The 23784-nt window shown below is 37.3% G+C and overlaps 1 protein-coding gene, 1 long non-coding RNA gene and 1 other non-coding gene across 4 annotated transcripts; 2 read left to right on the top strand and 1 right to left on the bottom strand.

The window, feature by feature from the left end:
* On the top strand, window positions 1–2474 carry LOC122293270 (apoptosis-inducing factor homolog B-like). The gene is made up of 4 exons (XM_043101793.1): window positions 1–246; window positions 337–593; window positions 1052–1503; window positions 2037–2474. Exons 1-4 carry the CDS (start codon window positions 128–130, stop codon window positions 2307–2309), a joined length of 1101 nt encoding a protein of 366 aa, XP_042957727.1. The 5' UTR covers window positions 1–127; the 3' UTR covers window positions 2310–2474.
* A 3620-nt stretch (window positions 2475–6094) lies between these two features.
* On the bottom strand, window positions 6095–8695 carry LOC122293460. Of its 2 annotated transcripts, none has more exons than XR_006237286.1 (2): window positions 8454–8695; window positions 6095–6801 (listed from the first exon to the last, which is right to left on the bottom strand). It is a non-coding gene; the product is annotated as an uncharacterized LOC122293460 (long non-coding RNA). The 2 variants fall into 2 exon arrangements; XR_006237285.1 differs by having other exon boundaries at window positions 6095–6672.
* Window positions 8696–19073: 10378 nt separating this feature from the next.
* Window positions 19074–19181, top strand: LOC122295319. The gene has a single exon (XR_006237974.1). It is a non-coding gene; the product is annotated as a small nucleolar RNA R71 (small nucleolar RNA).
* Window positions 19182–23784: the final 4603 nt, after the last annotated feature.

Raw genomic sequence — 23784 nt, 5'->3', positions numbered from 1 at the left:
TGATAAATGATAATAGTAACGTACCAACTGCCAATACCCCGTCTTCCTGCTCCTCCTGCTGACCTTGACAAGTCTGCGCCCGAAATCGTCAAGTCTTGCGATCGAAGAAGATAGAGAAGCAAAAACCATGGAGGGGCAAGACATTGAAGCGCAGAGGAGGAGGTTGGTCGTCATCGGAGGAGGCGTGGCTGGTTCTCTCCTTGCTAAATCCCTCCAATTCCACGCCGATGTCACCCTCATTGATCCGTGCGCTCTCTCTTTCTCTTCCATCACTTCTTTTTTTTTTTTTTTGGCATAATTTAATTTGGTGGTGATGGAAATACAAATTGAAATCAGGAAGGAATATTTTGAGATTCCGTGGGCGAGCTTGAGAGCCATGGTGGAGCCATCCTTCGCTGAAAGGTCGGTGATCAACCATAGAGATTACTTCACCAATGGCCGCATTGTTACCTCCACTGCCATCGATATCACTGAAACCCAAGTTTTGACTGCACAAGGCCGTCTCATTCCCTATGATTTCCTCGTCGTTGCCACTGGCCATGCCAATTATGTCCCAAAATCTAGAACCGAGAGACTTGATCAATACAAAGCAGGTGAAACTATATAGGAACCGAATCATTCTCTTCATTTTTTGTTTACACTGCCACACCGACTACTGATACAATTGGGAGTTTTTCTCTGTTTTGATGGTGGCTGCGTTATGGTAGTATAGAAGCAATATGCTTGGAAATCAAAAGTTGTTCAATTAAATACTTTCTCTTGATGGTGTAAATGTCTGAGTAGAGGTTTTGGCTAGAACCTATTACTCATGGCACGTGTTCTTGTCCTTCCTCTGTTTGTTTTTTACTCTGACCTACACATCTCCAGCCATAATGGCTTGGAATCTCCATCCTCTGCAAAGAGGAGTACAATTAGGATGCAAGACAGTTGATAAATATCATCATAGATGAATAATATTTAGCAACTTCTTTGAAAATTGTGTTGAGAAAAGGAATATCTGTACATTACTTGGACACTACCTGTTTTAATGATATAATGTTTGCAATAGCAGAATATCAAAAGATAAATTCAGCTCGTTCCATTTTAATTGTCGGAGGAGGCCCCACTGGTGTTGAACTTGCTGGAGAAATTGCAGTTGATTTTCCAGACAAGGCCGTTACTCTGGTGCATAATGGTTCAAGGTTGCTAGAATTCATTGGACCAAAAGCTTCAGAAAAGTCCTTGCATTGGTTGAAATCAAAGAAAGTCGAAGTGAAATTGGAGCAAAGAGTGGATTCGAATTCTCTTTCAGATGAAAGCAAAACTTATCAAACTTCAGCTGGAGAAATTTTCAGAGCAGATTGCCATTTTCTGTGCACGGGGACACCACCGGGTTCAGCATGGCTCAAGGAAACTGTGTTGAAAAATAACTTGGATAAGTACGGGAGGTTGATGGTTGATGAGAATTTGAGAGTCAAAGGTCGAAAGAACATATTTGCAATTGGAGATATTACTGATATTCGGGTAAGTGCAAATTGTCACAATGTAAATTATTTGGGTTTGTTCAGTTGCTGGTATCGTTTATTTTCTACAATTCTTGCCGTTCTGGGCTCAAACTAGTTTTGCCACAAACATGAAAGCCAAATAATTATTTCATTTGGCTATCAAGTTTGAATTATTTCATTTTCTCACAGCTCTAGCTGTTATAGTACTCTGTTTTGGTCCATTCAGCTATTTGCCATAGGATTATGATACCTAATTTAGATGCGTTCTTTCCAGCAACTCGTGCAATATAATTCATTCTATTCGATGTTTTTATAACAAATATAAGGGGAAAAAAGTTAGATGTTTAATCTCAGAAAAGCAAGGAAAGAAAACGAAGTGTCATCCCAGAATATAGATAATTCAACGTGCATTTATCTTCTGAAGTTTGTATGCATTAAGCAAACGGATCTTCCAATGAGGCAATAAGTCAAGCATCATCATGCCATTTTCAATCTTCTGAAGTTTGCTACTAAATCTTATGTGCTAATGTTCCATGAAAATTGGTATTGTAGGAAATCAAACAAGGACATTTGGCACAAAAACATGCTCTTGTGGCTGCAAAGAACTTGAAGCTATTGATGACTGGAGGAAAAGAAAGCAAAATGGCAATCTATGAGCCTAGATCTGTGAAGGCAATTGTTTCACTTGGAAGGCAAGACGCGGTGGCACAATTCCCTCTCACAACGATTATTGGAATTGTTCCTGGCATGATCAAGTCCAGGGATCTCTTTGTTGGTAAAACAAGGAAGCAAATGGGGCTAGATCCTCATGTTGTGCACAATTAAACTTGAGTGCTTGTGAATGGCTTGTATACATACTTGGGAAAACAATTAAACTAGAGGCTTGTGAGCAGCTAAACATGATTTAGCTCAAAGACTGTGATGGTGTGGATTATATTACATTGTATAATTCAAAATTATTGCTTAATATATCATTTTTTTTAATAGAAAGAGATTACTTGTTCAAACAATTTCCAGAAACTCCATCCACAGTTAATTTTGCTCCGGAAATGATTCCTACCACATCCTCTTATCATTTGCTTAGCTTATGAGCCGTTTCTTTCCCAATCCGAGCCATACGGTTCACCTTATAATAGCTGTGAAATCATTGGAGTTCTTTGAATGTCAGTTCACCACATCACCCATACTAATATAAATTGGTGGAAATAATGCTATTAATTCTGAAATGAGAATACATTTCAAAATAGTTGGTGAAGTCCAATTCAAAATATAAACTATTAAAAACTTGGTATTTAATAATTAGTTCATTATTAAATATGTTAAGCAATAGCCAAAAGTTTAATGAACTAATGACATATAGTCGTTTTCCAAATGAAAAACCTGGATTCGAACCCCTCACCCCCTTTATAAAAAGCAAATGTTAAGCAATAAACATAAGTTTATAACTTCATTGACATGTCCCTTGCTTATTAAATTTATTGTTTTGGTCATGTGATCTCTCTCTTTTTTTTTTTCTTTTTTTTTTTGTATTAATAAATATTAGCTCTTAATGTCCAAAATATTTAAGACTCATCACGAAGGATTAATAAATGTTCTTCATTTGTGTTTCAATTATATTGAAAAGGAGATTTTATGAAGTATATGAATTTCATATATTTTTTAATGATGCATTATATATTTTTTAGGTTGGCAAATAATGCTAAATTAATTTTCAAGTTGATAGATAATAATGATTCTTTATTTTTATGAAGTACAAATCTCATATAGATATATATATATATATATTATTAGTTTCAAAATGATACGTCAGTATGGAAATATTTGGTTCCAACAGAGTCCATTTGGCAACACAAATGTTCTTAAGTATTCTCAAATCTTCTCATATATTTTCTTCCTAAATGTCATTCAAATATAAAATGCTTTTCAATTTCAACTTTTTTATCTAAACATTACCTTATAATTACAAATTTACCAAACTTTTAAACAAAATATAAAAAACAATACTATTTTTATAAATTTTAAAGTAAATATAATATTAAAAATTATATGAATTATTTAACTTTATAATATTTTTATTCAAATTATTTTATTACTATTTATAGATATATTGAGATATTTTAAATATTCAAATGGATTTTAAACCAAATTGGTTATAGAAATGGAATCCCAAAAAAAAAAAAAAAAAAAAAAAAAAAAAAAAGAAAACAGAAAAAAGGAAAAAAAAAAAAACAAAGAACTTTGATTGAGATTATGTTTCCAAGCCTCAACAAAATAGTCAACACAAATCAAAACCTTGGACATAGTCACCATTGCATCCTCAGCTTTTGATCAGTTATTGAGGATCAACGCGTTAACGTGTTGGCTGAAACGTGTTAAGTAAGCCAACACGTTAAGGTTTTTTTCTACGCAGAAACCTCCCTGCTATGGTGAGAAAACGAGGAAAATCATCTCTAAATAAATTCTCTTTTACCTTCCATGCTAAGTAAGCCAAATGCCAAAGTAGGATTATAGAGGACGATGCTTATATCTATGGAAAAAATTTTAGTTACAAGCATAATGCGTATTAATATATACACTAATTTAATGTGATTGATCAAAAAATATATTTGATTAAAAACAGTACTAATTTAAATTTTGAATATGAATGAATCAGTATTGGTACGCATATTAGTACGTGACTTTGTTTGTACATAGCAAAACTCTATTAATAGACATGCTTATACTATTTTCCAAAACGATTACACGACATTTATATATTTTATAATTATATGTAAAATTACTCAAAAAAAAAATTTGCCCAACTAAATCAAGAGCTTGGCAGCCCAATAAGCTAAAAAAGCCTCAGTTCCAAATCCTGAAGCAACATAGTTTAAAACGGGTATAAACAAAATTAAGGATTAGTTTGAATACCAGAGTATTATGATAATATTTTACTCCTATTTAATATTTTAGTATTATATTTTTATTACTATTTACAGAATATCTGAAATCAATTCATTATTTAAATATAATCTAAGAGTCCATCAAACAACAATCTCTTTAACATAGGGTTGAACATTCGTTAAAAAAAAAAATTTATTTATGACCTATTATTTTTTATGAAAATAGTAGTTTATATTAAAATGAGTTTATTCACATTATAAATGATATATTATAAAACAAAATCAACTAATCATTCTCTACACCATACGTCAAACATATAATTTTTTATTTTTATCATTCTATTTAAATACACATATTGATATATAAATATATATGTTTAAATATAATGATAAAAATAACAAATTATATATTAGTGTATGGTGTGATAATAACGAGTAGTATTTCTCTATTACAAAATTAATTTTTTTTATGTGAATCGAATGTTTTATTTACTTTTTTTCAAAACAATTACGTGACAGTTGTACAATTCACAGTTACAAATAACTTTTCTCTTAATTCAATAATGCTTAACATATAAACATAGTATAGAAAAATCCTTAATAATGTTAAAAATCCATTATGAAATCCTTCTATTAATTAATTAAGGGAGCTTGAAACGTCAATGATGTAAATTAATTATGGCATGTGTGTGTGTGTATATATATTGCACATATTACATTTGTATAGCGTAGGGATTGTTAGTATTGGTGTAGGTGAATTGTCTTTATACAATACTAAACAAATAATACACATACACAGTTAAGTAATATTAGGTACAAAGTCTTAAATATGCTAGCTTCAATTTTTTTTTTTTTGTCAAAAAGTGAAAAATAAGGGTTATATTCTTACACTTTTTTATGGGGCAGCACAACAACCACCGACATTCCTACCGAAGAATACTCTCCCCATCGCCACCAAAGGTTTTTTCTTTATTAATTTTTTTAATCTCCTTAAATATTTTCTTTAAATCACAAAATTATTAAAAAACACATCATGAATTATTAAGTAATAAAAATTAGTCGAGACCCACTCTTAGTGGGATGTCTCAGTAGGAGTAGTATTTCCTTTTCATGGTAGATCTACTTTTTTGTAAAGAGCCTGCATAAGATTTATATACTTGAAACTTATACAAATCATTATTCATATATTATACATTCTTATGAGAATTCAATATAGAGATCATTTCACTCAAAATAAGGAATTAATTAATAATTAAAAAGTATATGCATTAGAATCCATATTAAAAGGGAAATTAATTTTACCAATTTAACCTAATATAACATAAAATATTGAGGAAATTAGTTCATATCAACCTAATGCCTATAGGTCAACTAGGGGACAAAAAGTTGACTAAAAAATAGAAAAATAATAGAAGCGCATGCAATTAAACTTTCTAAGAATATTGGCAATTGCTTAGTCATTGCCAGGTCTAAAATGGAACTTCAATATAGTCTTTTAACCATAATATGAATTTATAGATAGATTAGTTCATATTGGACTATCTTAAAGTCTAAATAATAATATAATATTATTTATTTTAAATATATTTGATAATTTTTTTAATATTTTACAAATACACTTCATATATTAATTAATAACTTTATTAAAAAATAAAATTATTATTTTTCAACTATTTTTCCTAATTATTCAATAAATATATTTTACCCACCATTCACCCAATAATCACATATACAAACATACCAACATTTATTCAGATTACATACTAACAATCCACAAAATTACATACCAACTAAGCCTGCACACCAATTAAAATACAACGGGTCTGGGGCCGATCCGACTCAACCCAACCACAAAAGGGCGCCAAACCGATCCGACCCGAGACCCAAATTAGACCCGACCCAAATCATTCGAATATCTCTCTCTCTCTCTCGGTGGTCCCGCACCTAGGGACTACCTACCAGCTACCACTCCATTCCAGAAATCCATATTCTAAAAATCTTTTCAACGTAATAGATTTTAGATATGTACAAAAACTACTTATCAAAACTATATACAAATACTATCTATTATTTCCATTTCTAAAAAAAAAAAATATCAAGGCTTTTACAAAGATGATCAATAATTGTAAAAAAAGAAAGACAAAAATTGTGGATTAATTACAACTTAATCCATCCAGACCCATCAAAGAAGCTAAGTGAAATGAAAGGCTTGGCTTCCTTGTTAGTAAGTTCTCTGGACCATGACACTCTCCCTGCTAAAGCTAGCTCCTGGTCCTATGCACTTGTACTGCCCATAAAACACAGTACTGCATTCGCACCAGAAAACCCACAAGACATAAAAATCAGCATAAACTAACCTTCATGCATGCGCATGTTTACTTTTCTATTCTGGTCAAAATGAAACTTCCAACATGAACCAGCCAACTTGGAGTAGACTTTGCAGTAGCAAATGAGAAAAACGACAATAACAATATGATGGATTAGCTCATATAAAATAAAGATGAAAATAAAGATGTAGTTTTGGTATATAAAATAAATGGCTAGGTCAAGTAGTTTTGGATGGATGAAGATGAATGAAAGGAGAAAAGATGAGCGTTTGGGTTCTTGCATCTACAGGCTGCAGCACCCATGTATTGCAGTAGACTGTGGAAACTAGACCGCACAGTCCCACTTCCTCTAGGGCAATATGGGTCAGCAAAATATGTGAAATAGAAAACAAATTAAGAAAAAAGAAAGAAAATCCACTAAGGCAAAATGGGTCCAAACTATATATATAATAGTTGAGAAAATCGCCTAATCATTGTATTAAAACTTTTTGCTCTGGCTCCTTACTTAGATATATTATCAACACTTCAACATAGTGCCTTTTAGCATATATAAAGACCACTCACATGCCAAAGATTATTGATCCAGACCACAAAACAATGTATAAAATTTCTACAACAAATGAGTGAAAATGAAAATCATACCAACTAAAGTTTCATAACAGGGGCTACTGCAAACTAGTTTCCACCATTGAAATTTCATACATTCAATTGTCCATGAATCATTAGAATAACTTTTACAAGTATAAGGATAAAAAATCTTAGCTCCTGGCAACTCTGCTGGTTTACGCCTTTTACAACATGCTTGATCTCAAGTGTTTATAATTAGAAGAGCATTTGGAATGTGCTTCAACTCACAAAGCGACACAATGTAAGATAAATAAAAAAAAAAAATGAAAAAAGCATGTTTGGAAGTGAGAAAGACTACATGATCATGAAGGTCTTTTAATTCCTTTTTCTGTTTTTTTTAGTAGGCAGAAACTACCATAATCAACATGGGTTGGGGCCACCTACCCTTTTTGGTTGCAAACAAAGAAAAAAATGAATTTCTTGTGAGAATAATATTTCTATGGGAAGGAAGATATATTTTTTCTATATACAAAGAAGCTAATAACCCTAACAGAAGCGAAAAAGACTAAGGAAAGAAAGAAGTACAAAAACAGCTAAAATAAAAAACAGCAAAGGGCTAGTTATATTGAAAAGCTTTGCTTGTTCTTTGGGTTGCTTAACTCGCAAATCAGAATGTTCAAATCAAAAAACCGTAGATAAAAGAAACAGACAAAAAACAAAAAATTGTTACAAACTCGCATCTTTGGTGTTCTCTTCCGGTCAAACATTCTGTCGTATCTTTTTCTTTCTCTATTTCAACTATCTCTGCAAGTAATAATATACATATAGATTCTACAACCAACTGCCACCAGTAAACCACAAATGCATTACATTTTTGCTGGGCAGTTGATGTAGATTCATCTTATAAAATACATTACAAATCCACTATTCTACTAATTGCAAGTCAGATCACAAAGACCCAAAAAACCATTAGATCACAAAACCACAAAAACCATCGGATCACAAGAAGATTAGAAAAAAACCACAAAAAAAAAGATGAGGGAACTTGAAAAACCTAAGTAGAGAGAGCCAAGAGGCAGAGCTAAGAGAAAGAGAGAGGAACTTGAAACGAAGTACAAAGAAAACGGAGAGAAGAGGGATCCCTAATGATGGCACAGAGAAGAGGGAGAGAAGAGCAAGGAAGAAAGACTTACATTAATAGGAATGAAGATAATGGCAACTGCTAGAGAAGGCGACCACTGGAGAGAAGGGGGCACTTGTGGGCTGGGAAAGAATGGGGCTGAAGAAGAATACGGCTTGCGGGTTGAAGAAGAAAAGGGCAAAGGAGAGAAGGGGATGAAGATCTAGACAGAGAAGGGAGTTTGGGGAGAAATTAAGAAAGAAAGATGAAATGGATGGTTTTAGGGATAAAGACAGAGAAAAACAAGGGAAAGAGTGAAGCGGTTGGAAGAAAAAGAATAAAATAATATTTTGGTCTTGGAACAAGAACTCGTTAGACTTGGAGAGGAGCTAACATTTACGATAGTGTAAATCTCAAACTTCACAGGTTTAGATAGGCTAATGTGGATTATTTTTCTCATTTTTAGTTTGATCTTGGACTTGCATTGGCAAATGACTAGGCCATTGCCAATGCTCTAATCATGAAGATAGGCTTGTGTACGTACTCAATCAAGATTAGCTACTGCTACGTGAGTACGTACAGCTCAGACATGTGGTGATGATATAAGACTAGCAAAATGCGGTGATGGATATAATTAATAAAATAATATAGATACAGTTTTAGAAAGTAATAAAATAATATAGATACACTTTTAGGAACATTAATGCTTCGCATGTCTTTGGGTTGGGCTCTTAGCAATTCGAGTTTTCAATTTTTAGCCTATAAACACAAAGTAAACACTGCGAAACGGTGGTCGTGGTGGTAGTCGGGAAGCCTCCGATACTAAAGTCAGTATCATTTTAGTATTGAGTGCAAGAGAATAGAGAGTTCAAAGAGAATTTCTAGTACCTGGGAACTACCTTTTATACCCAATCTCTGAGGTCAAATGCCCATGCCCTATGTCAGAGGATGTGTCCTTTCAGTAGTTCCTTCAGTCAGGCTCCTTTAATGCAACATGGCCTCTAAGGTAGCACATTTGATGCGGAGTGGCTCTCTACCCCGTTTATCCTGTGAATGCACGCCGCTAGTTTCTTCATTCCCCATTCGTTAGAAGATCAAGGACTCCCCGTGATCTGCGCCCACCTATCTACTCAGAGCTATATGGGATTAACATCCGTCGAGGTGGTGTGTTCCTTCTTCCTTTGCGTTATGGTGGGTTTCTCGCATGTTCGAGGTCATTGACCTACTTCTACTCCAAGGCTAGGGTTCTTTGATGGGCCGATGGGTTGCCCGACTAACCTAGGCCCCCTTCATATTTGAACCTAAGCACTGGGCATCTGGTTCCGCCGGGGGGGAGGGGGAATCCCCTTACAGTTACCTTGCCAATTCCTATTGGACTGGTCTGATGGGAATTTCTTCATCTTCATCTTCTTCTTCTTCTTCTTCTTCTTCTTCTTCTTCTTCTTCTTCTTCTTCTTCTTTTTTTAATGTGGTTGTCATCGCTTGGCATTCTCCCTTCTAGGGAGGGGTGACCCTTTTGTCTGCCTATTCCTCCACTTGTCGGGCCCTTGGGCTTCTTTGTTGGGTCCTTTCATCATTTGATAAACTGTGCAATGATTCACTCCCCAATTTTATTGGCATGTTTCTTGACAGTTGGGTTCTAGTACTTGATTACGTCCATTCTATCCTTTCCGCATTGATGGTTGTCAGGTGACTTCCCCCACTTTACATTGTGCTGCATGTTCTACGGGAACCAAATCGTTCCATCTCCCATGTCTAGTTTGTGGGAGTTGAAAGGCTAACCATTCCTCCTCTATATAAACTTTGCCATGTCCTACTTATTCCACGCTTACTTCATCTGCCTTCTCCTTGCATCCAAGTTTCCTTGTTCTCTTTTGCTCGACTCCTCCTTCCCTTTGTCACCTCTCTATGTCTCAACTCCAATGGCTACCAAGAAGACTTTGAACCCATGACTTCTGAGGAGCAAGACATGCCTGAGGTTTGTGCCCCTGAGCATTGCCACGCCAGTTACCATTGGCGCTCGTCGGCTACTTGTGAGTTCTTGTTGTCGTTGATTTCCACCTACCATGTCCTAAATATAGTGGTTTTTGAGATCCCTGGGTCAGGGGAAAGGGCCATCAACATCGAGGGTTTTGCCTTGCGCATTGCTCTCTTCCCAAGCATGTTCTCCTATAGGCTGAGGTTGCCTTTCTCTCGTACAGTTCACTATGTCTTAGACCACCTTGGGCTGGCTCCCTCCCAACTTCACCCGAACTCTTGGAGGATTCTGATGTCCTGCTACATTCTATGGCAGAGAACCCTATTGAAGTTTGACCCAGAGCATGCCGACTTAGCCTGCCTTGAGTTCCTTCTGACTCAAAATGTCATAAGGCACACTGGGAAGATTTGTAGTTTCAGGGAGGGGCATGCCCTCATTGTATTGGATTATCGGTATCGCAAGATCAAGAACTAGTCAAGGCCCTGTCGGGTGTTATTCCTGGCAACAAGGCAGCGCGCCTGATAGCTACTCCTAACGAGTTGCGTCTTATAGCCATTGTCAAAGAGTGGACGAAGAACCAACTGAATGCCATTTTCTCATAAGCCCTTTCTTGGGGAGGAGAATATATTGGTGCGTCTCCTACCCCTCAGCTACACTATCTATGCCGAACTCGACATTCCTATGTGATCACCCATTACCTACATTGAAGAAGCATTACCCTAGCCCTCATGTCGAATGCAAGGGGAGGAAGCCCTATGGGGAGAAGGTCATGGCCAATAGTAGCCCCAAGCCCCCCCCCTAAGCACCCACTAGGACAATAGTCGAAGTGTGGCAGCCACTGCTGATTACGCCCAAAGAATAACGCGGTAGTTATAGCACAGCTTTAGGGTGTCGATTCCACAGGGAGACAAATTAAAAGAATAGCAAGAGGAACAAAGAAACTAAAGAAAAAAATATTAAATAATTAATAGAGAACAAAGATTAATTTTAAATGTAAATTCAAGTGAAGCAAAGTGATTAACAGAAAAAGTACTCAAATTTAACAAACAGTAGAGCGTCGGGAATCCCTTGCACAAATCTGGTATTTTAATTATTCTCAATTCATTGGATAACTCAATTAGAAACTCAATTCCCGCGATTCCCAATCGGAAGGTATAGATTTATAAACCAGACTTAAATCAAATGTAACCCTTTGAAAAAACATTCACCACTTTTAAAAAAACGTGAATTACTACCCCTATTAATAAAATCCAATGACGACAATATACTCAGGAAGGGATATTGTAGCAAAAAACTAAATCAATATAGATAAATAATTGATCCAAACATAATCAAAGAACTAATCCATTCAATAGAAAAAGCATGACTGAATCCATAAACACAATAAATTCTATGATTATTCGGAGAAGAAAACATCAACGATGAATTGAGAATGATAAAACAAAAGAGTTTTAGCAATTGAAAATCAAATACATGAATTAAGAATAAATTAGAAATACCATTTAATGTGCAAGTTCATCCCTAACCCTACTTGAGAATTTAGTTACCCATAAATATAATGGACAACAAAAATCTCTAGAGAAAACTGAAGCGAACGGTGGCCATGGAAGTGATTTTCTCCTCTCTTCAGATCTACCTCTTGTGCCTCTTCCCCCCCTCCATTTCGTGCTAATGATATGCTTATATAGGGTAAGAAAGAAACCCTAATGTCCTCTTGATTTCCGCATAAAAAAATCGCCTAAATTTTAGGACTTATCCTGGTAGCCACGTACAGCCTTCAGGAGTTCGAATTTGGAAATCCTTATTAGAGACAAAGTTATAGTCCTTTAAGATAGCTTTCCAATGCATCAAGAATCGCATCAATCCGATAAGTAAAAAGATACAGTCAAAACACTAAAATATGTCCAGACTGTCTCCTAGCGAATTTCGGACTTGGACTTCTTGTGGTTTCATTTTGTGATTTTTTTTTCTTTTTCTTTTCTTCCAAATTGTTCTCAAACCCCATGAATGTCCTCCTTTGAATTTGACTGGGCTTGACTTGCTCTTTTATAAACTCTGAAATTAGACATAAAAATACTGCTTAGAAGTATCCCAACGTAAATAGAAATTCAATTTAAGAATACACATTAATTCCTATAATTTCTATTCACATTTTAGCATTTTAGTCCAATAATAGGGTATATAGAGTGCACTTTCGCACACTCATCACACCCCCCAACTTACTCCTTGCTAGTCCCTAGCAATTTTCATGTCAAAACAACGAAAGAGACCAAAGAAAATCACACATAAAGGCCATCAAGTCACACTTTCCAGATTCACATATCAAAACAATCTAAGGAATCCAATAACCTATCAAGATCAATCCACCTATAGCAATCCACAGAGTGTGTGTGTGTGTTCTCCAAGCCATAACCATCGTACCACTAACCTTGACACATGCAACATCAAGAACATCTTAAGCAAAAGGTTCAACTCCATAACTAACGGGTATAATAGTGTTTCGTGTAAGGGCTCTCTCTATGGAGTTGACAATGGGTGTATATACACTCTCATGGAAAATTAGGCAATTATGTACAAGCAACAAGTAAATATTGATCTTATGATAGGAACACTAACAAATGAGACTTCCATCAATCTTTCCAACAGCTTACTTAGGATCAGAATGGTCAACACAAAAGGTTGTAATGTGGCTTGATTTTGGGGTTATATAAAAAAAAAGGATGAAAGGGATTCAAAAACTTCCAAGTACATACAAAGGGAATTTTATTAAATATCTCAATAGACCACACTTCTCACTTGATATACTCTCCAACTTTTCAGATCATCAAATAATAATGTTTTTCCTTCTTCTTCCTCTTTTTTTTTTCAACAATTTGATGGACAAACACATGCCACTTTTGTATTCTTTCCATCTCTACCAACTTCTTTTTTTTTTTTTTTTGGAGCTCACTCAATTGAACACTTTGCAACTTGTACTCTTCTCTTTTTTTCCGTCGTCTTCTTTTTCTCTTTTTTTTTTAATTGAAAATGATAAAATTAAAGAAAGAAAATTCAAATTCCACACCTAGTATACACTTGGAAGTAAAAAGGGTAAGAAAATCTGTGTATAGGTTATACTCCAATGTGGAGAGGCATGGATGATATGGGCATATGAAAAGAAAAAGCTACAAGTGTTTTATTGGCTCAAAGTTGGCTACTAGGGATCTATGATGGAAAGGATAGCTTGAAAGGCTCAAACGTTAATCCTAAGTTGACCTTCGTCATATCCCAAGTATATCCACCATAGTACCGCAAACCATGTAATGATATTCTCAAAAGAAGTGCCCAATTCAACATATCAATGAACGCTTATCACAATTTACTGCATTTGTATGCTCTCAATCCTCTCCAAACTCACATGAAAACTTAAGCAAAAGAGTTCTCTAGCTACATGTGTCAAACCACCATCTTACCACAAAACTTGGATAAGTGCATTAAGAATTCTGTGAATGTTTTAGCAAAAAATGATCTGGTGGGTTTGGTGAATTCACGAAGATGGCTATGAATGAGAATGAGTACACATGTGAAAATGATGCACGTGTAATGCAAATTAAAAAAAAATTGACACATGAAAATATGCCACAGAGTTCCAACAAGCATTTTAAAAACTGAATTTGCACCACCACCCCTCAACTTAAATGAAACATTGTCCTCAATGTTTAAGAATCAAAATTGAATGGGGAGTAACTGAAAATGGTAGAATACACCTGATGAGTGACGTGGGTAGCTCCCTAAACACCAAAGATGGTAATCTGAAATGACGAAATGAAACTATCCTGCAATCAAAAACAAAGAAACCAACAGCAAACAAAAAGGAAAAGAAAGAAAATAAGAAAAAATAAAAACAAAACAAAGCAAAACAAAATAAATAAAGAAAAACATACCTTGGTGGTGTGGTCAAGGTTGATAGACTGGATCCATAAGTGGAATGTCTTCCACTTCCGGAACTTGCCTATCAATTAATATTTTAAGGCGTTGACCATTTACTTTAAAGATCCGACCATCCTTAGAATCTTCTATTTCTACCGCCCCATTTACAAAAACATTCCTTACTAAAAATGGGCCAGTCCACCTAGACCGAAGTTTTTCGGGGTGCTTATGGAGTCTAGAATCATATAAAAATACTCGATCATTAAGCTTAAACGTTTTTCTCAAAATATTTTTATCATGAAACGCTTTCATTTTAGCCTTATAGATTCTAGAGCTCTCATAAGCATCATTTCTCAACTCCTCTAACTCGGTCAACTGAAATTTTCTAAGCTTACCTGCTTCTCCCATATCAAAATTGAAATGCTTGATGGCCCAATAAGCTCGATGCTCGAGCTCCATAGGTAAGTGGTAAGGCTTCCCAAAAACAAGCCTATAAGGTGACATACCTAAGAGAGTTTTGAAAGCTGTACGATAGGCCCAAAGCGCATCAACTAGTCTTAAAGACCAATCTTTGCGATCTGGATTGACCGTTTTTTCTAAAATTTGCTTAATTTCCCTGTTTGCAAGTTCTACCTGTCCACTTGTCTGGGGGTGGTAGGCAGTAGAGATCTTATGTACCACCCCATATTTTTTCATCAAAGCCTCAAAAGAACGGTTGCAAAAATGTGTACCCCGATCACTAATGATAGCACGTGGTGTACCAAATCGAGATAACACATTCTCTTTGAGAAATTTGATTACCGTCCTATTATCATTGCTCCTGCAAGCTGCTGCCTCTACCCATTTTGACACATAATCTACTGCCACAATAATATATTGATATCCAAAAGAAGAAGGAAATGGTCCCATAAAATCAATGCCCCAACAATCAAAAATTTCAATCACTAAAATTGGGTTTAAGGGCATCATATTACGACGGGATATAACTCTTAACTTTTGACACTTTTCACATGAGCGACAATAGATGTTTGCATCCTTAAATATGGTGGGCCAATAAAATCCACACTACAGAATTTTTGCAGCGGTTTTCTTCATTGAAAAGTGGCCCCCACAAGCTTGAGAGTGACAAAATTCCAAGACGCTAGCAATCTTTTCATCAGGGATGCAATGCCTTAAAATTTGGTCAGGGCAGTATTTGAAAAGAAAAGGATCATCCCAATAGAAATTACGTACCTCAGTTATGAACTTCCTCTTGTCCTGAGCACTCCAATCCACCGGTATCTCACCTGCAGCCAAATAATTCACAATATGAGCAAATCATGGTAGAGAAGTAATAGATAGTAAATGCTCATCGGGAAAATCATCCCTAATTGGCAGGTGGTCAGAGGTGTCCTCAAATGTGAGCCTCGAGAGATGGTCAGCCACTACGTTCTCCACTCCTTTCTTGTCTTTGATGGTGATGTCAAATTCCTGCAAAAGTAAAATCCATCATATTAATCGTGCCTTAGCATCCTTCTTTGTAAGAAGGTACTTAAGGGCTGCATGATCCGTAAAAATAATAATAGGAGAACCAATCACGTAAGCACGAAACTTATCCAAAGCAAACACTACAGCTAGTAACTCTTTTTCAGTGGTGGAGTAATTCATCTGAGCACTATTTAGAGTTCTACTAGCATAGTAAATGACAAAAGGCTTTCCCTCCCTTCGCTGTCCAAGTACAGTACCTACAGCAAAATCACTTGCATCACACATAATCTCAAAAGGTAAAGTCCAATCAGGTGGCTGCATTATGGGTGCTGAGGTAAGCTTGCCAATTAGCGTTTTAAAGGCCTCTTGACAATCTTGTGTCCACTCAAATGGGGCATCTTTAGCTAGGAGGTCACATAGTGGTCTAGATATGGTGGAAAAATTCTGTATGAACCTCCTATAAAAACCCGCATGACCAAGAAAGGATCTCACGTCCTTTACTGTCCTAGGTGTAGGCAACTTAGAGATTAATTCAATCTTAGATTGATCTACCTCTGTCCCCCTAGAAGAAATAATATGCCCTAACACAATACCTGAAGGTACCATAAAGTGGCATTTTTTCCAATTCAAAACCAATTCCTTCTCCTCACAACGAGTCAACACCCTCTCTAAATTCAATAAGCATGCATCAAAAGTAGATCCAAAAACAGTCAAGTCATCCATAAAAACTTCCATGCAATTTTCAACCATGTCACTAAAAATGCTCATCATGCAACGTTGAAAAGTAGCAAGTGCATTACACAATCCAAATGGCATTCTACGAAAAGCATAAGTACCGAAAGGACAAGTGAAAGTGGTTTTATCCTGGTCTTCTAATGCAATTTCAATTTGATAATAACCAGAATAACCATCCAAGAAACAATAGAAAGGATGACCAGCCACAGGCTCAAGAATTTGATCAATAAAAGGGAGAGGAAAATGGTCTTTCCGGGTGGCAGCATTCAATTTTCTATAATCAATGCACATCCGCCACCCAGTCACAAGTTTTGTAGGGACTAGCTCTCCTAGGTCATTCTTCACCACAGTAACACTTGACTTCTTAGGAACAACCTGTGTAGGACTTACCCATTTACTATCAGCAATAGGATATATGATTCCTGCATCTAATAGTTTCAACACTTCATTTTTCACCACTTCTTTCATAGTAGGATTAAGCCTACGCTGGGGGTCTCTACGAGGGCTAGTTCCTTCCTCCAAATGAATTTTATGAGAACAAACTAGGGGACTAACACCTTTTATATCAGCAATGCTCCAACCTAAGGCTGACTTATGCTCACTTAGGATCCGAATTAATTTCTCACCTTGAGACTCAGACAATTCAGATGAGATAATAATAGGAAAAGTATCACCTGGACCAAGGAAAACATGCTTTAAATCCTTAGGCAGAGGTTTCAGTTCAACTTTGGGTGCTTCCACACTTGAAGGAATTTGCTTTTCCTCTCTCTCAGGCAACTCCTCAAACTTCGGTTGACAGGCCCGAGTGCCATAATCCTTAGTTCTATCAAAGATAGCACAAATATCAACTACATCAGATGGATTACTGATAGAATCAAACTCAGAATTAACAAGAAAATACTCAAGGGGGTCAAAATCATGAGCTATAGAAACTCCCTTTTCTATGAGTGAGTCAATCATGTATGTCTGGTGGCTCTCGTCATCATCTTCTGGCTGTCTTGCAATATGGAAGATATTCACCTCGAGAGTCATGTTTCCAAAAGAAAGCTTTATGAGCCCATTCCTGCAATTAATAAGAGCATTAGCAGTGGCAAGGAAAGGCCTACCTAAAATCACAGGAATTTTAGAAGTAGTATCAACAACAGAACTAGTGTCAAGGATTAGAAAATCAACAGGATAATAAAATTTATCAATTTGAATTAGAACATCCTCTACCACACCCTGGGGTACTTTGACTGAACGATCAGCCAATTGTAATACCACAGTGGTTGGTTTGATTTCTCCCAACCCCAACTACAAATAAATAGAATATGGCATTAGATTCACGCTAGCTCCTAAATCTAGCAAAGCTTGCCCAAACTCATGATTTCCAATGCTGCATGCAATGGTTGGGCAACCAGGATCCTTGTACTTGGGAGGAATCCGCTGCTCAATTAGAGCACTAACTTGCTCTGTCAGAAATGCTGTCTTCTTAACATGGTGCTTCCTCTTGACTGTACACAAATCTTTAAGAACTTTTGCGTAAGTAGGAACTTGTTTAATAACATGCAAAAGAGGGAGGTTAATTTTTACCTGCTTAAGATTCTCCAAGATTTCATTGTTAGGATCCAAAGTTCACTTATTCAGTTTTAAAGCTTGATGAAATGGTACCTTAACTGGGCTCTTTATTACCTCGGCTTCTTTGGGCAGCTCGGCACCACTATTGCTTTGATCCTCTTCCACATCCTCTGATTTGTTCGTTGTTGGGATGTGTAATGACTTACCACTTCGTGTCACAATGGCATTCGCATCCTTCAAATTCTCTTGTGCCATGTGTTGACCATGGGGTACGGATTGAGCTTGAGAAGGAAACTTACCTCGCTCGTTCATACTCAAGGAGCTCATCAATTTGGACACTTGGCTTTTTATCTCCTTATTTTCTTCAACAACCTGCGTAATCAAAGATTCAAACTTTTGGTTAGTCTTACCTTGTGCCTCAATAAAAACATGTAAAGTATCTTCTAAGGGGCTCCTAGAAGATGAAGGTGCATGATATGGTGTAGGATATGATCTAGGGGGTTGTGCAGGTGGCTATTTTCAGACTTCCAGCTAAAATTGGAGTAATTACGCCACCCCGGATTATAGGTGTCAGATAAATGTGTAAAAGGCTTCTTGTACATACCTAAGGCATTACATTGTTCCTCATATATTCCTCTCATCTCAGCCAATGTGGGACACTCTTGGGCAAGGTGATCTACCCCACCACACACAAAACATGGTCCAAAAGACTCTGCATGATTAGCCACGTGTGTTGGCTTTAAATCCTTAGTCTTCAACGCCTCTAGCTCTCTAGTGAGCATCTCAACCTTAGCTTTTTGGTTATCTTCTTCCCTGAGATGGTAAATTCCACCACCATTTAGGTTTCCTGCAGGTCGTAACCTATTTGTGCTATCAGTAGCACTAGGTCCAGTCCAAGTGTGAGCCTTTTCAGCAAGCTCATTGAGGTATTCTATGGTTTCATCAGGATCTTTCTGTAAGAACTCACCATTACACATCATCTCCACAAATTGACGCTCTCTAGGTGTAAGTACCTCATAAAAATAGCTCACTAAGCGCCAATTCTCATACCCATGGTGAGGACACATACTCAATAGCTCCTTAAATCTCTCCCAAGACTAATACAAAGTCTCACTGTCCTTTTGTACAAAGGTGGAGATTTGTCTTTTTAAAGCATTGGTCTTATGTTGGGGAAAGTATTTATTAAAAAAGACCTGAGTCATCTCATTCCATGACCCAATAGATCGTGGTCTCAAAGAGTATAGCCAACTCTTAGCTCTATCCTTCAAAGAGAAATGAAAGAACTTAAGTCTCACAATGTCATCAGTTGCATTTTAACTATGAAAAGTCGCAACTACTTCCTCAAACTCCCTAATGTGCACATATGGATTTTCATTTTCCAAGCCATGAAAAGTAGGGAGTAACTGTATCATCCCTGTTTTAAAATCCAATTGGCGAATATTAGCTGGAAACATGATGCATGATGGTGTGGCTGTGCGTGTAGGGTGGAGGTAATCCTGAAGGGTCCTAATGGGTTGATCTTCATGTTCACTCATTTTCTCAAAATTAGAAGAATTATCAAACAAATGATCAGAAAAATTAAACTCTGACTCTAACACAGGTCTACAAGCAAACCGACCCAAGGCGTCTCTATACCTGTGCATGCAAGGTAGAGAAAAACCCAACACTAAAAAAAAAAACTACAAAAAGAAAAAGACAATAAAAAAAAAGATGCAGCAAGCTAAAATAGGGAACGAAGTTACCGCCTTTACAAACTGTTGAAAAGAAAAACTATCTCACAATTCTTCTACCGTCTCCCCGGCAACGGCGCCAAAATTTGATTACGCCCAAAGAATAACGCGGTAGTTGTAGCATAGCTTTGGGGTGTCGATTCTACAGGGAGACAAATTAAAAGAATAGCAAGAGGAATAAAGAAACTAAAGAAAAAAATATTAAATAAGTAATAGAGAACAAAGATTAATTTTAAATGTAAATTCAAGTGAAGCAAAGTGATTAACAGAAAAAGTACTCAAATTTAACAAACAGTAGAGCGTCGGGAATCCCTTGCACAAATCTGGTATTTTAATTATTCTCAATTCATTGGATAACTCAATTAAGAAGCAAATATTAAATAAGTAATAGAGAACAAAGATTAATTTTAAATGTAAATTCAAGTGAAGCAAAGTGATTAACAGAAAAAGTACTCAAATTTAACAAACAGTAGAGCGTCGGGAATCCCTTGCACAAATCTGGTATTTTAATTATTCTCAATTCATTGGATAACTCAATTAGGAACTCAATTCCCGCAATTCCCAATCGGAAGGTATAGATTTATAAACCAGACTTAAATCAAATGTAACCCTTTGAAAAAACATTCACCACTTTTAAAAAAACGTGAATTACTGCCCCTATTGATAAAATCCAATGATAACAATATACTCAGGAAGCGATATTGCAGCAAAAAACTAAATCAATATAGATAAATAATTGATCCAAACATAATCAAAGAACTAATCCATTCAATAGAAAAAGCATAACTGAATCCATAAACACAATAAATTCTATGATTATTTGGAGAAGAAAACATCAATGATGAATTGAGAATGATAAAACAAAAGAGTTTTAGCAATTGAAAATCAAATACATGAATTAAGAATAAATTAGAAATACCATCTAATGTGCAAGTTCATCCCTAACCCTACTTGAGAATTTAGTTACCCATAAATATAATGGACAACAAAAATCTCTAGAGAAAACTGAAGCGAACGGTGGCCATGGAAGTGATTTTCTCCTCTCTTCAGATCTGCCTCTTGTGCCTCTTCCTCCCCTCCATTTTGTGCTAATGATATGCTTATATAGGGTAAGAAAGAAACCCTAATGTCCTCTTGATTTCCGCATAAAAAAATCGCCTAAATTTTAGGACTTATATTGGCAGCCACGTACAGCCTTCAGGAGTTCGAATTTGGAAATCCTTATTAGAGACAAAGTTATAGCCCTTTAAGATATCTTTCCAATGCATCAAGAATCGCATCAATCCAATATATGAGTAAAAGGATACAATCAAAACACTAAAGTATGTTCAGACTGTCTCCTAGCGAATTTCGGACTTGGACTTCTTGTGGTTTCATTTTGTGATTTTTTTTCTTTTTCTTTTCTTCCAAATTGTTCTCAAACCCCATGAATGTCCTCCTTTGAATTTGACTGGGCTTGACTTGCTCTTTTATAAACTTTGAAATTAGATATAAAAATACTGCTTAGGAGTATCCCAACGTAAATAGAAATTCAATTTAAGAATACACATTAATTCCTATAATTTCTATTCACATTTTAGCATTTTAGTCCAATAATAGGGTATATAGAGTGCACTTTTGCACACTCATCAACTGCCTACAATGCCTTTCCCACACCTAGCTCCCCAAGTCCATCTTGCGACTCCTTCGCATAAGCCAGGGAAAGAGGACTCTACCCTCCTGGTTGATCCAACTACACCTTCTCCTACAGTTGCTTTAGTTGTGGAGCCTATGTCAGTCATAGCTCTAGAGGTGCTCGTTGCGCCTGTAGGTCGATGTGAATTGTCTTAGGGGGCCGACGCAATTCAACTACATCTCTACAGGGCCCTGATGGAGCAGGCCCCCCTAACAATTGGCCTTGTTGGAGCCTCTTCCCGAGGTGGAAGTGGAAATGATCCATTCTTCTCCTTCTGTTGCCCATTCTGTTGTTGAGGACCAGGTTTTCTGGAATGTTTCTGGGGACTTTTTAGAAGTGCTCAACTCTCACGAGCAGAGAATGCCTTCACACGAGCCTTTTCTCGCCCAGACTCCTAGAGAGGGCACCACGCTTGTTATTGCCACCATCGATCTTATGGTGGCATCCATCGAGGAGTCAGTTAAAGGGGCTCTTGAGGTGGGAGCCAAGTTGCCTACTGCCGGCTTGTTAGCTATTGAAGAGGGGGTGGTCGTAGACAAGAGGATCGGGGAAGGAGGTCTGCGCGCTTCTGATGAGGGGAAGGAGCGCTCCATTCTCCTAAAGGAGCAACCACAAGCCACTGGGGGCCCTTCCCATTCTTCAGCCACTAGTTCAGTTGAGGAGGTTGTGGACAAAGTTGTGAGTGCAGGCACGATAGTGTGGCCATCTCCTGCAGATAGCTCAGTAAAGGTAATTCCTTTGTCCACCCACCTTGAAGCTGAGGGATTTCGGGCGGAGGCCCTAGAGCGTGTGGCTAAGTCCATGAGGGGCTTCTTCTCCTTGGTTCTTCTTTTCTCCTTAACCTATCTTTTCCCTTCTTTTCTCTCTCTTCCTTTTGACCCTTCTGGTATTTATTGTTATGGGTGACTGGGAGCAAATTAGTTGGTTGCCTTCATAGTGAGCAACTAAGAGGTAGAAAAAAAGGAGAAATGGGACCTCCATTCCTTGGCGCAAGTGGCCCTTTACTGTGCACTTGAAAGAGCAGGCAGAGTTGCCTTGGTTGATTCAGCGGTGACTGCCTCAACCCAAGAGTCAGCCAACAAGTTAACCGCTACAATGACAACCCTCGAAAATTCGTTGGGCCAGCTTCAGGTAGAAAACGTGGAGTTGAGGGGCCCCTGAGACTCTGATGCACAGTAGATCAAGTTACTGGAGGAAGAACGTCTGTCCCTTTTGGCTGCTCTGAAGAGGCGAAAGGATTCATTGTCAACCGCTCATGCCATGGCCGATCAGGAGAAGATGAGAGCCAATGAGGCTTCGAAGGAGTTGAAAAAGATCTAGTGAAGGGTAACCACCCAAGATATGGTTATTCTTGATTTGCGGACTGACCTGTCGTAGGTGCAAGAGGTCGTTTCCCACCTAAATGGGCAGTTGGGATCGACCCTCTTCATTCACGACCAAGCTTAGGCACATGCGCACGGGTACATCAAAGGCCTCAAGAAGATGTGAGAATAAGTCATACTCAACCCTCAGGCAGATTTAGGGGCACTTGAGGCACATTTGAGAGCCCTGGACGTCCATGAGCTTCCTCCAAATCTTGATGCCCTTGAGCATAGTTGTAAATTAGGCCAAGACATGATCCCCGATGCTTTCCCTCCCGAATCTGAAGCCCCCGTGTCTAATCTCGAGGGGATGGGTCCAATCCTACCACTCTAGAAGTTAATCCCACTGCACCTAAGGTGGGCCTTGAGGTTCCTAAGGTCGACCCCACCGTGCTTGAAGCAAATCCCTATGTGCCAGAGATTAACCCCACCGAGTTCGAAGACGACCTTGACACCTTTCCTACCTGATTTTGTATTTCCTTGGTAGCGTTTTGATGTAGTTTTTCTTTTATGTTGTCTCACTCTCCTTTGTATAGACTTTAATCATTAATGAACAAATGTTTTTCTTCACCGATACTTTGCATATATATCCCACACCATCTGGATATATATGCAATCCACCAATAAGCTTGATTTTTCTTTTATAATTGAATAACTCCAACCTTAGAAAACTAAGTCACGTCGAGGGGAGATGGGGCTTCAAATTAGTGAGGAGAGAGGCTGGGATGCCTTGGGCCAACCTCCTCTTTGGTCTGCCCGACAGGTGAGTTGTCTCGTAGTTGGTTGCCTTAACGCTTAGCCAGAGTTAGGCTGGAGGTGGTTTGTACTGTGTAGAGTGTGCTTGAACGCTGCCAGGCTAGCAAATGACCTACCGAGCCTCTGGGTATCTTGGAGGTCAGGCAGTCCTTGACCTTTTCTGCCTGTTAACTTATCATAGGGCTGGTGGCAAGATGGGCCGCCAAAGGGCAAGCTACTTGCTTTAGGCCAGCTAC

This window comes from Carya illinoinensis, chromosome 14 (assembly GCF_018687715.1).
Source record: "Carya illinoinensis cultivar Pawnee chromosome 14, C.illinoinensisPawnee_v1, whole genome shotgun sequence".
NCBI lineage: Eukaryota > Viridiplantae > Streptophyta > Magnoliopsida > Fagales > Juglandaceae > Carya > Carya illinoinensis.
The sequence above is the reverse complement of the archived record's forward strand: the minus strand, read 5'-3'. Positions and strand labels throughout refer to the sequence as shown.